Source organism: Papaver somniferum, unplaced genomic scaffold, assembly GCF_003573695.1.
Source record: "Papaver somniferum cultivar HN1 unplaced genomic scaffold, ASM357369v1 unplaced-scaffold_21, whole genome shotgun sequence".
In the NCBI taxonomy this organism is placed as follows: domain Eukaryota; kingdom Viridiplantae; phylum Streptophyta; class Magnoliopsida; order Ranunculales; family Papaveraceae; genus Papaver; species Papaver somniferum.
Genome location: NW_020631041.1, coordinates 12552632 through 12566524, shown reverse-complemented (window position 1 = coordinate 12566524; position 13893 = coordinate 12552632). Strand labels below are relative to the sequence as shown.

Below are 13893 nucleotides of genomic sequence, written 5' to 3'. Positions count from 1 at the left end.
CAATTTTTTTTTCACTTCTTCTTCTTCTTCCTCTCAAAATCCCAACTCTCTCACATAAATTTGATTTATCTACTAATTCACCACTAATAATTTAATTTTAATCAATCCTTAAAATTCCTAGCTAATCAAATCTAATCATAATAATTAACACCAATTATGTAAGGGTAGTTATGCCATTATCAAAAAGTATGGATAAGGGATGATGTTGTTTTTTATTTAGTGACCATATTTTGGCATTATTTAGTATGCCTCAAAAAAATTCAATATGCCTCAAAATAGGTTTCAATTTTATTGAATTTGATGGTTATCTAATATCTATTGCATAATTGAATTGGACGTGGGCCCATTCTTATAAATCCAAAAGGTTTTGGATTAGATGCAGTTGCCAGTTTATAAATCCATTGGACACCCATATCTATCAAGTTAATAAGATTTAAGTTATTTTGCTTCAATTTAGACCATTAGACGCATCCACATGAGTGTGGTTAGGAAAAGGTAGTTGCCACTTGTTCCTGTTAGATTTCTGTTTGTGTGCCGTTCGGATACATACTAGGTTTATCTTGTATACAGCTTTGTAATGAACATATAGATTGTACAAAGATTTTCCATATAAGTTCCCGAACGAAAAAAATTGGTGTTGTACTGGTTATCTCTCATTTTCAAATAGCATGTGTAGTTGGGAGACATAAGTTTAGGTGCTTAACTGTGTGGAAAAATTTCTAAAGTTATTTTTTTAATCTGAGTATTGATTCATCAAGTTCCTTAAGAATGTATTAATCAAAGTACTTGTTGTTTCGTTGTACGTGTTTACTCTTATTCTTACTATTTATTTTAAAATTTTTCTTAGAAAGATCCTACTATTTCTGTTGCGGACGAAGAAGTTGTACACAGTATTGCCTCCTGTCGCTGATAGTGGCAATGAGATTGTGAACTCCGCTACTTTTCCTTTGCATTTTTGATTGAGTCTCAAAATTGGTGGAAGCTAAAGCCTCCCCTACTAATAATTTTGAAATGGTTACATATTTTGTTAAAGAATATTTTTGCAAAATTGGGAACTCTAAGAGCCATAATTAGTGTTAGAGAATCACACTTTGAAATAAATTATTTCATGGCTTGTTAAAAATGCATTATCACTCACCATATTACGACACCGTATCATCCACAAACTAACGGACAAGCAGAAGTTTCTAATCGAGAAGTAATATCCATCCTAGAGAAAACTGTGAATACTACAAGGAAGGATAGGAATTTACTTCTCAACAATGCATTATGGGCATATAAAACTCAACATATGGTGAGGAAAGCAAAAGAAACTTCAACTAAGTGAGCTAGAAGAGATTAGAAACACAACATATGAAAGCCCATGAATATACAACGAAAACAATAATGCTTTTCATGATAATATAATTTCTAGAAAACAATTTATTGTTGGACAGAAAGTCTTGTTCTTTGATACTCTTCTTAGATTATTCCCTGGTAAATTGCATTTCCATTGGAAGGGTCCTTATGTTATCACTAATATATTTTCTCATGGTACAATAGATATTCAAAATTTAACCTCGGGGACGAATTCAAAATGAATGGACATCGCTTGACCATACGATGAAAACTTTGAGTCTGAGAATGTAGAAGTGGTACAACTTTCTAATATACTCCCTTTAGAGAAGTAGCAGGCGAATGCCAAGTGGAGATGAAGATGTTGAACTATTTTTCATCTTGAATTCTACCTTGGACGAGTCAATTACATTGAGGACTATGTAAAGTTTAATCGTGGAGGAGTATTTTAATATAAAAGTTTTCATTTTAATTTAATATTCACTTTCAAATATTAGAATTTTTTCAATTTTTTTTGTAGATATGTTGCACAAACATCCAACTTTTAGAGATTGCAGAGTCACGTATTATACTTTTTGCTAAGTTTACATACGTAATTCTTACCAAATAACTGAACTTAGAAGTCACAAAGAATTTACATTCGAAGTTCTTAACCATTGAAAGGGTAACCGCGATGAACTTACCATGGCAGTGGAAAACTAGTTGCAGATTGAATGTAGTATAAGAAAACTAATCAATCATTAGTGGCGACTGCCCGTTTAATAAATTTGAGTGAAGCACTAAACCTTCAACATTGTCCATCTAGAATGTTTCATGTGTGATAACTCGGGTACAATCATGGACTACCCAACTTCGCACACCTTCAACACTTTATGATCTCTTGAGTGCATATTCCGTCAAATCATGAGGATGACATCAAAATTGCAAAGAAAACTCATTCTTGTAGTCTGAATTGCCGTCGGCACCATTCTCTAGAAGAAACAACAACAAGAACATATCAAAATTATCAAAAAGCGGAGACAAATCAAATTTATAAAGAAATTGAAGACAATCAAGGTTTACAAGCAACAAAAGGAAGAGCAAAGCAAATGCATATTGAAAGTGAAGACAAAGTGAAAAAAAGAAAAAAGAGAAAATAAATAAAAAAAAAAAAGCAAAAAGAGGGTTTATGGCAACCAGGAGCCTAGTTAGCAATTCGGGATTCGGCAAACGTACGGAACGGCAAACGTACGAGTATTATACGGTTTTGTAAAATCCAGATTCGGTCCAAAATTCGGTCAACGGGACGTGATGCGTCATTAATTCGGAACGGCATACGTACGTGTATAATTCGATTTATAAATGTGAGTTCGGCTCTGAAAATTCGGTATCTATATATAACAAATAATTTGTATTTATAAGGTCATAGACCAATTTTTATGCATATGTGTGAGTTATTTAAGGAAAAAACAAACTCAATACGATGATATTAATAATATATACAACATTAGTTATCCAAAAGGACGTCGTATGGTGGTTTAGATGCTTGGTTAGTGAGTTTGAGATCTCTCTCACCTTCACCTTCAAATCTCTTCAGTCGTTTTTGTTTCATAAAAATTACAACACGTCTAATATTCGGTCGTGTATGTTCGGGAGGCAGTAAAGCCCAAAAAGTGGAGTCTTTGAAAAGTAAAAGCTAAAGAATTTATGGCGAATTAAGCGGACGTATCATTCTGGATACGTAAAATTCGTGAACGATTCGCGAATAATCCGGGAATGCCACATAATACGCGACTTGGGTTCGGAGTTGCAAACGTACGCGAATAAGACGGTAAAATTCGTGATACGGAAAAATTCGTGAATGATTCGCGAATCATTCGCGAACTTACTAACTAGGACCAGGAGTACTCAAAGTAGATTACCAACCTATACATAACGTACTGCGTAGACACAATCAAGCGGATAACCAGGCCCATAAAGTACGCATCATTAGTCAGGCATCATGAGTAAAAACTTGTATGATGAGGTTTTGGTGATGGCAATACTATTAGTCGCAACTAGATTTTTGCTCGTGCTATGCATCGGACATTTTTTAAAACTTGGTTTGTGCCCGTGTTATGTATCAGACATTTTTTATCTTTTAACTTGGTGTACGTAGGATTTTTCCCCGCCTGTGATGGTGCATTTTCTATTTAATGTGCACGGGGCATCGCCCCGCTCAATAACGGTGCATTTTTTATTTGGTGCGTCGAGTTTTGTCCCACTCCGTGACGATGCATTTTCGATTTGGTTTGTGTGCGGGGCCCCGCCCCGTGGAGTCGAATTTTCGATTTGGTGTGACGGGTGTATACATTAAACACTAAACCAACCATGACCCCGCCAAATCATCTCCAAATGACCCCCACAAAAGTTCTTTCACGACAGTCTGAAATTATAATAAGATGATAAATTTATGATAGATATAAAAAGATTAGCATGTTAAACAACACTATATTCGTTTTAAGGAACTTCAATAGGTGACATAGATCAGAATTTTATCAATTATTATCTACAAAACAACTTTAGAAATCAATTGGAAATATTTTCGTGTTGCTCTCTTGAACTGAACATGTTTAATTTATACATCGATCCCAGTTATTAACTCATTATCTTATATTGGAAAAGGATAACTTATAAGGATAACTTATCCCAGTAATAATATTATGCACATGGTTATGATAGGGAGTAAGAGATGACAAAACAAAAATATAAGTGTCAGCTCACCACAGACATTTGAGGTGTTCCTCTTTATTTTTCTCCTCAAACACATTCCAAGGCTTACAGGAATCTCAACACCGACCTCCTTCTCAAGCTTTTGCATCCTGCTCATTGTACAAATGAAATTTGTTAAAACCATGAACAAAACATTCCAAGGCTAACTTCTACCCCGTCATTTACCTCTTCTATTTGATGTCTACTATTAAAAAAGTTACTGTGGAAGCTGGTGAAATAAAATCAAAGCACAATCATCAATATCAGAATTTGGCATATATACATGATAGTGGCATTCCTTGTCCACCACCTTAAGATGTACTGAAATCCCAAAGTAAGAATGGAATTACCAAAAGCAAGGTTCTTATATATTATGCAACTTTCTGGATTTTGAAAATTTGTGCCTTCCATATCAACAACCATACTATATGATTGATGTGAACTCCAAAAATCAAAAATGGATTGTTCTTCTGTCCATCATCGTCCTTCCTAGAAAAATGTTTGATAAAATCTAAATCCGAAAATAAAACCCTAAAACAATAAACAACTGAAACAATATTACATGCACAACTTTGATTGCAACCCAATCTTGATAATTTTTGATCCTAAACAAACTGGTTAACTAAGAAATTGATAAACGATTTTACACAAATTTTAGTTTGCATTTCCGTCACATGAATCTAAAATAGATGGCGATACCTAGATGTGAGCGAAAATTGTGAAGAGATCAGGCGAGATTAGCATGGTAATGGAGAGAAAAAGCAGTTCTCTTACCCACAGTCTCCCTTTACAAAAAAAAAAAACATTATCAATTCAGTCGTAGCATTCACATCAAATAAACCCAAATTCAAATAAACAGGAATATAAAGTAAAACAAATAAATTTCAGTACCTGATCGTATTGTTGCGCATCAGAGAAGCGATAAGGAAAATCGAAGAAAAAACAACACAGACAAACAAAAATCTGAATCACACTATTTCCTTTCTAGTTCGATATCCATGCGAACACCACTCATAAGAATGAATTAAGTATACCTTAATTAAATAGATTTCCTTAATTACTTTGTAACACGATTTCCTTATTGAATGGATTTCCTTAATTAAATAGGAATTAAAGAGTTTTACGTTTTTTTTCTCTTTTTCTTTAACGATTTTAATGCAAGTGCCGTCCACATTTAACGGTGTTAGTAATGAAAATTTAAGTTTTGATGTAAACACGGCGTAATAAAATTATTTAAGCTCAAATTCTGACATAAGTATTGTCCACCTATTTTTTTGTCTATACGGTTACTAACGAACAGTTAAGTATTTGATATATCCAAATTGTAATCAAATTTCTGCATTAGAAAATGCCTATTTCGGCCAATAAAAATCGAGGGTTCCATCACCGTTCAACGTGAGCTTATTTTGTCAAGGCTTTTAAGGAGGAAGATGTAGTACGCTGCCATCTGTTAGTTTCATCGTTAAGGTGGCATGGTTATCGAGTTATCAAAATTGTTTATGTTAATACCTCTTGCTTTTAACGCATCAAACACGGGCAAGTGGCCAGAGCCCAATATTAGTGCACCCATGTTTCCTAGAATACCACAGAGTTGCAGAGGAAAACTCTGAAAATCCTAGTAGATGCCACCATTTTCCTATATCGGGCATTATGCAGTTCAGTACTCTAATCAATGCACAATTTGAAAAACTACTTCGAAAGAAAAACCAATAACATCGTACGTCAAGCAAAATCTCTACATTTTTCAGTTCTTCATCTGTATGCAGCATGCTCACACAAAAAATATAGCTCAAACACCAGTATGTCAAAACAATAACACTATACAGGTATGCATTACAAAGAGATGAACATATGAAAGTTGGAAACATTCTTGTCAAAAACAAGGCAAGCGCTTACAGAAGAAAATTCAAGATGATGCATATTGTCAGAACTCAAAACAACAAAAATCTGTCAACTAGATTCTCAAATAGTTGAACTAAAATTTCTCCATAGTTGAATTCTATCTACAAGTACAGCTGAATGAGCTCGTCACTGACTACAGATGGTGTTAGAACACCAAGATCTGTGAACAAAAGCGTCAAGTACTGAGGTGGTGTATAATCCCTGGCAGAAGTTTCGACTTCCACCCCAGACGGGATAGGAACCCCAAAATCAATTGGACGCAAAGCAGGGGTGAGATCTTTCTGGTCCAAAGGATAGAGACGTGCAAACTGCAGAAAGAAGATATAAAGTTGAGATTTTGAATTGGTAAAGTTACTAGCAAATTCATGTATGGTACCGTAGTAAGAAAAGCTGGAACACGATGCATAAATAGTGCAATAACACTTATGAAAATTGTGCAACTGATGGATGGATAGAATTTCATTCATTAGACTCCAGGAATAAGATGTTTGCTTCAGCATACCTTGTAACTTTCAGCAGCAACGTAAACTGGCTTGTTCATGCTGTGAGCCACCAATGCAATTTGGTATGTTCCCATCATGTTGATTATACCTCCACTTTCTACCACTCCATCAGCCCCAACAAATACCATGTCAACCTCATCCATAGTGTATGCAACTGCAGAGTCAATAAGAAGCTTTACCGGAACATCAAGTTTCGCTAGCTCATTTGAGAACCGCAAGCCTGTTCTGTCAGGTCTTCCCTCTGCACATATAAAATTGAATAAAATTAAGATCTACAACAGTAGTTGTAGTTTCAGCCTATATAGACAGGTAACTACGACAGACTGCAAAAAACCCGTCATGCACATAGGTCATAGACTTGTAGTAAGTCAAAGTCACCACAGATTCTGCCATGCAGAACGATCTCGAAAACTACATACACCTTAACTGGCATACCAGAATCATCAGATGGTACTTTGATGTTCCAAGGGGACCAAATTAATGTTAGACATCGGACATCTCAAGTTCGTCAATAAAGCAAGCTTAGGAGTAGAACTTTTTAGATAGATCATCCAAATTAAGTTAACAGACCTCTAAATCTACCAGTTTCCCTGATATTACCTTAACACATTGCACCTAGGAGGACAAAACTATTACAGGGTAGTCAAGTGCAACACAGGAATTGGATAACTAACCTGTGCATAAAACTCGGAACAGTTTCTTATTCTGTGCAGCTAACTTCAGAACTTCCACTACAACTCTAGAATATCCATGCACCAAGATTGTACACCCGTCGAAGATAAAGTCTTGACTAAGCATAGCAATGGTTCTTCGTGCCTGAAAGAGCAAGGATAATTTCAAATAACATCCAGTGTTGATTACTTAACAAACTATAAGAAAATTTATACCTTCCGAGATATCTCACCGAACTTCTCTGCACGCTCAATTAACCGCAATTTTGCAGCATCAAAGTCCTCATATTCCAAGGCTGAAGTTCTGGTTACATATCGCATGAACAGGTCACATCCAGCTGTCAAAGAAATGGAAGTCGTATCCCATGACTGAATACAAAGATACGGCAACCGTTTCAATATATGAGAATGACATACACACAAGAAGAAGAAAAAATGCAGCTATCTGTCTGCACTCAATTTTATAAGCATTAGTTATTGGCAAACCACTCAACAGACCTTAACCACGATACTGACCATGTTCTACAATTACTAGACATCCAATAAAAGGCAAAGGTAATTGAGGCTACAGGTCAAATTTCAAGCCATTCCTTAACTAAACAAAACAGAATAAAAGGAAATAGTATACAGCGCCAGAATGTGATTTTCACCACCTGGGATTCTTTTGAAAGCTAACAGACACTAATCCTGCCAAATTCAATATTCTTTTCTTGGAAAAAAGAAGTTTCTAGATAAAGAGTTTGGAACTCAAATAGTCATCAGTAGTTGAGTCATTCCTAAATTGCGAAAGGCAAGTGTATGCAGCAGGACATCAATTTCACCACATGAGCTTCTTTAGCAAGCTAATAGATGCTAATTTTAACAGAGTATACATTCTTGTCAGGCAAAAGGTTAGGAGATCGAGAATTTGTACTCCAATGGGCAGCACCGGTTGAGTCACTTCTAAAGCACCTAATTCCAACCCCTCTATCTCCCAGACATCCCTACTTCTCCATTGAATTTCACAAACAAATTTTAACCACCAACGCTTCGTTTGCAAGCTACACTAATCCTAGCAAATTGTAAATTTTAATTGCGCAAATGGTTATAGGATAAAAAAATTTGCACTCGGACGCAGCAGCACCACCACAGTTGTGCTTCTTTCACATACAAATTTTAACCACCTGGGCTTCTTTTGCAAGCTAACAAACACTAATCCAAGCAAACTCTAAATTTGAAATCGGGCAAACGGTCATCGGGTCAAGAATTTTGTACTCAGATGAGGCGGCAGCACCACCACAGCAGACTTCTTTCCTATTAAAAAAACTAATCTTCTTTCCTAAAAAAACACCTCTATCTCCAGATATCCCCAACTCTCCATTAAATTTCACATACAAATTTCTACCAGCTGGACTTCTTTTGCAAGCTAATAGAAACTAATCCTAGCAAATTCTAAATTTTAATCCGGCAAACGTTTACAAGACCAAGAGTTTTGCACTCGGATGAGGAGGCAGCATCACCACCACAGCAGTGCTTCTTTCACCTACAAATTTTAACCACCTGGGCTTCTTTTGCAAGCTAACAAACACTAATCCAAGCAAATTCTAAATTTTAATCGGGCAAAATAGTTATAAGATCAAAAACTTCGTACTCGGATGAGGCGGCAGCAGCACCACCACAGCAGTTAAGTCATTCCTAAATCGCCTAATTCCAACCAAATATCTCCATATCCTACTTTCCCATTCAATTATAATAGACGAAAACGCAAAGGATGAAAATCATACAGAACAACTACATTGCACTGACCTCTAATAACACAAATTAGAGCACTTGATGGTGTTTATTCCCTAATTAACATATTGGGAAAAAAATGAAACCCTAAACCCTAATTTTACAAACAAAAACCTAAAAATTTGGGAGATTTATAAAAAAGTTCATACCTTTAGAGAATCAGAAGCAGTTTTGAGTTCTCTTTCAAGTTCCATAATAGTAGAAGCTTTACTAAACCGAATAACAGATGCCAAAGCTAAAATAGCAGCAACAGCTTCAGCTAATTCAGGTAATTGTCTCCAGTGATTAAACTCATCAATCACACTAAAGGGTTTCTCCCCAGAATTACCAGTACTCGATTTAAGGTAATCATTAGTAGATGGATCAAATTCAATCGCAGCTTCTTGTGATTGAGCTAACCAATCACTTGTTACAACAGCATGATGCGCTGATCTTGTTTGATAATATGCTGAGATTTTTGAGTTTTTTTCAGCAGCCATTTGATTTGATGATGATGAATCTAAAGGGGGTTTGTTATTTTCTTGTCTTTGATCAAGAATGAAGGAAGCTGATCTTTTCCACATATTTGAGACAAGAGTGGCGAAAACGATTTTTCTGGTTTTGGTTTTTAACTGGAATCGGTCCTCCTATCTATCACTGTGTACACTGATTTAGGTAAGTGTTTGGTCTTTATAATAACTCGGTATCGAACTCGGATGCATCTGGTGTGTCAGACACAAGTGAGTCGAGTGATTAATTCGCTTGCCCATGTGCTAGCGGGTTTCGCTCAGGCAGCTCGTATCATCATCCAACAACTTTACCACTGTATTAAAATAATGTCTGTAAATAATTGTTTAAATTTGACTTGTTATACATAGTAGATAGTAACCCATGCTACACTCTGGATGGTGACGCTTTGTCTGCCCAAGCACATTAAATTTGTTATTTTTATAAGATATGCATCTCTGCAAAATTCATATTTAATCGGATCAAATTTTAAATAAGAAATTCACGGCATGGACCCCAATTTTAATATGTAAGGGAAACTTTAAGTATTTTGAAGGATCATTCTTGATAGACAACCAAAAAAAAAAACAACACCAAAACAATTTCTCTCACAAAAAAAAAAGAAGAAAAAGAGAGGGTTGTATTTTAAAATATATAAAATCAGAATAAAACAACTTAAAGTTAAATAAATTCCTATTAAATCTACACTTTGAAATGCAGATAAAAAAAATTCATTTATTGCGAACATATTATTGCCAAAGAGTTGTTACGACCCAAAGTCGAAAACTTGATAAACAAATCTGTATCACACAGAAAAGTCTATTGAATAAACCTACGAGTTTTGTTCTGTCTTTTGATAAATCAAGGTGAACATGAACCAATTGATAAACCGTACTTATATTCCCGAAGAACAACCTAGTATTATCAATCACCTCATAATAATCTTAATCGATTAACGAAAAAAGATATTGTGGAATCACAAACGATGAGACGAAGGTGTTTGTGACTACTTTTCAATCTTGCCTATCGGAGATAAAATCTCGAGAAAATCTTAAAGAAGATAGTACACAATCACGATAGAAAACAACAAGATCAGAACGCACAACTACAGAGAAAATAGTTGGGTCTGGCTTCACAATCCCAATGAAGTCTTCAAGTCGTTAACCTACAGGGTTTCTTGAAAAGCCTAAGGTTAAAGGAGAATCGACTCTAGCTTATGCAATTAGTATCACATAGGAGGTGTGGGGATTAGGTTTCCTAGTTGCTAGAGTTATCCTTTATATAAATTTCAAATCAGGGTTTGCAATCTAAGTTACCTTGGTAACAAAGCATTCAATATTCACTGTTGGATGAAAACCTGATTAGATTCAAGCTAGTATCGTTTAACCGTTAGATCCAACTTAGCTTGTTATACACAAATGAAATTTAACTTCATTTAGGTTTGGGTAACCGTACCTAAATGTGTACACTTAGTCGGTTCAATAATAGTTAACCAATGGTTAGCCATATGAGCACTTTCATATCAACCTTATTCATCTTCACCATAACTAGTTCAAATGCTCAAATGAACTATACAAGACATAATTGAAGCAAAATCGATGTTGATTCACTCGAATCAATTCATGAACATCATATACACGGTTTGCAAAAGATTGCATTCCTTATTATATGAATGATTTAGTTCATGAAGAAACCGATTTTAAAAAGTAACCTACTTAAGTATGCAAAAGGGTACGCATACCTAAGTATCCGGACCAAGTTTGGTTACCCCAGTACTCTTACGGGTACGCATACCAATTCACATTCCAAACTCCAGCAGAAATTCACGGAACCCAAACTTCCGCCAGTACGCGTACGGGTACGCATACCTAGATTCTGGACTTCCAACAACCAACCAGTACGCGTACGGGTACGCATACTTAGGTTCTCGGTTTTGGATTTTTGCACAAATGTGAATACACACTATGCTTATATCCAAACATGGTTACTTGTTCTAAACTCTCATTTCAATCATTGAAACTTTCTTAGAGGATGACAATAGTTGTTATCCACAAACTATTGGCATCAAAGCGATTTTCAAGTTATTGAAATAATCAATATGACTTTCGTCAAGAGTAAAGATGAACTTGGTTAAAGCGAAAGCTTACCAACACATATTTCAAGAAATAGGTAAGTGACTTAAACTCAGCTCGAAATAGCATATGTGTATAATTGAAGTCTATATAGCAATGCGACTTTTGTCTCAAAATATGAGATAAAATAGATATACTTTTGAGTGATAGATAAGTTCAAGTCTCCACATACCTTTTTTTGATGAAGTTCCACAAGTTCCCTTGAGTAGTTCTTCGTCTTCATTCGATGAACGCCGTGGAGTCTAAAGCTCAACTACACTTACTATCCTAATTCGAGACATAGCTATAAGTAGACTAGAAATCAAGACTTAAAGTTTTGGAACTAAACTTGACAAACAAGCTTGAGATAGCAACGCTTGTGAGTTCGACCGAGCAGTGCTCTAACACTAAATATATGTGAAAGTTCTTGGACGATCTCAAAAATCAATATCCAAGAATGTACCCAACAAATAAGGATGGATATATCTACTTTGATTGATTACGTATAACCTGTGATATTTTAATTATAAGGATAAACAATATAATGCGGAAAAAGAAATAACACAGACACCAGAAAAAATTTTAACGAGGAAACCGCAACTAGAAAAACCCTGGGACTTCGTCCAGAGTTGAACACCAAACTGTATTAATCCGCTACAGACTTTATCCTACTATCAGAACTTCGGACTGGAATGTACTTGAGACCGAATTAAACCATCACAGTGGCGCTCCTTACACCTTTTGAATCCCAGCAGGACTCCGTGCAATTGATTCCCTTAGCTGACGTCATTTACAGTCTAAGAGTTGCTTCAACTCAATTGAAGACTTTAAACCAATCTGCCTTCCACAGATAAGCTTATTTGTTATTTTCGTTCTGATCAAAGATCAAGGTGGGGTAGGAAATCGATTGCAATAGAAAAAGTTTAGCAAACCTCAAAATCCGGACTTATGCTTACCGAAGAGCAGCCTAAATTATTGTTCACCTAACAAGTCGAAACATGTGGAATCAAAAAGTCCGAGACGAAGATACTTTATGATTTCTATATATCTTGTTTGAGTAAGAAGCTCAACAATCAAAACAAAATCAGGATATTCGAACTGTATTAAAATAATGTCTGTAAATAATTGTTTAAATTTGACTTGTTATACATAGTAGATAGTAACCCATGCTACGCACCGGATGGTTACTGTTATATCGATCGCACTTAGCTAATTTGCACGTAGAGACAAAATCATGGTACATGACAAACTCACAAGGTATCCAAGTGTAGCTGTTACAACGACAAGGAGAAGAAAAAAACATCAACATTAAAGTTAGTAGAATATAAGTTTCGCTAGGGTGCGCATGGAATATGTAAGCTACTTGCTCGGTCTTTGCCGTGTTGTGTATACAAATGCTTTAATTTTAAACTTTCGAGATGGTTAAATTGTTTAGGTGAGCGAAATGATCAGAAGAGTAGCCTGCAAAATAAATAATCTCTTAATAGATCTTAATGCCCTAAGAGAAAACCAAAACTGATTTGTCGTTGTAAGAAGAAAATTACAAGAAAAATGAAGTTAAAATAAAAGAATACTGATAAAGAACAGCGGAATCCATGTCAGGTAATGTTGGATGAACAATTTTTTTGAATTTCTTAAAGAGAATAAAGAAATCAATTAGTTGTTTACCAGAAGATTACAAGATCAATGGGAAGTAATCCAAGACAAAAACCCCAGTACACGAAGGACTAAGATATGATTCGGAACCCAATGTTGTATCATAGGCCGTGAGAGGTGGTGAATTGGATCGAAACTGCATGCGTAAGTAGCTAAGTGTGCCAAAATCTCCCTCCTACAGACACTTACAGATGGAGTGCACAATCCGTTTAGTTAAGTTCAATATCTTCAAATATTTCCATTAACCAGGCTATGCACACCAATGAGAACCATATCAAATTAGGAGTGATTAACCTTTGGTTCCACCACCAAACCCATAACATTGTATATCTTAACACAACTCCTCCACTTGCCGTTAAGACAGATATACAATGGTGGCCTTGCTCGGTAATTAAGCGCACCGTTCAATGGTTTTACTTACAAGTTTTGTGAAGTATAAACGGAGTTGTAAAGAGTAATAAACGTTGAAGAATCCGTGTAACAAGAGTAATCAGATCAGAGAAATTGATTTCATCTAGATTGCAACGATACACATGTAGGTCCAAACCGATATGTCCCTAATACAAATACAGCAATCAAAGATGAAACATACTAGACTCACCTACTACATGCTTAGAGAAGGAAAATGAAGTACATGTTTGCTGCTTATTTAAAACCATAACTAAATATAATAACTTGATATCATAGTACATTAGCCGCAGCTAGCTAATAGCTTCCCTGAAACATTAT

General features: G+C 35.5%; 1 protein-coding gene and 1 long non-coding RNA gene across 2 annotated transcripts; both read right to left on the bottom strand.

Annotated features, from left to right (window-relative positions):
- Positions 1–3953: 3953 nt before the first annotated feature.
- Positions 3954–5064, bottom strand: LOC113339993. Its single transcript, XR_003355232.1, has 3 exons — positions 4957–5064; positions 4765–4850; positions 3954–4175 (listed from the first exon to the last, which is right to left on the bottom strand). It is a non-coding gene; the product is annotated as an uncharacterized LOC113339993 (long non-coding RNA).
- A 721-nt stretch (positions 5065–5785) lies between these two features.
- On the bottom strand, positions 5786–9532 carry LOC113339725 (translation initiation factor eIF-2B subunit alpha-like). Its single transcript, XM_026584956.1, has 5 exons — positions 9061–9532; positions 7358–7510; positions 7145–7286; positions 6470–6711; positions 5786–6275 (listed from the first exon to the last, which is right to left on the bottom strand). Exons 1-5 carry the CDS (start codon positions 9472–9474, stop codon positions 6069–6071), a joined length of 1158 nt encoding a protein of 385 aa, XP_026440741.1. The 5' UTR covers positions 9475–9532; the 3' UTR covers positions 5786–6068.
- Between the last annotated feature and the right edge of the window lie 4361 nt (positions 9533–13893).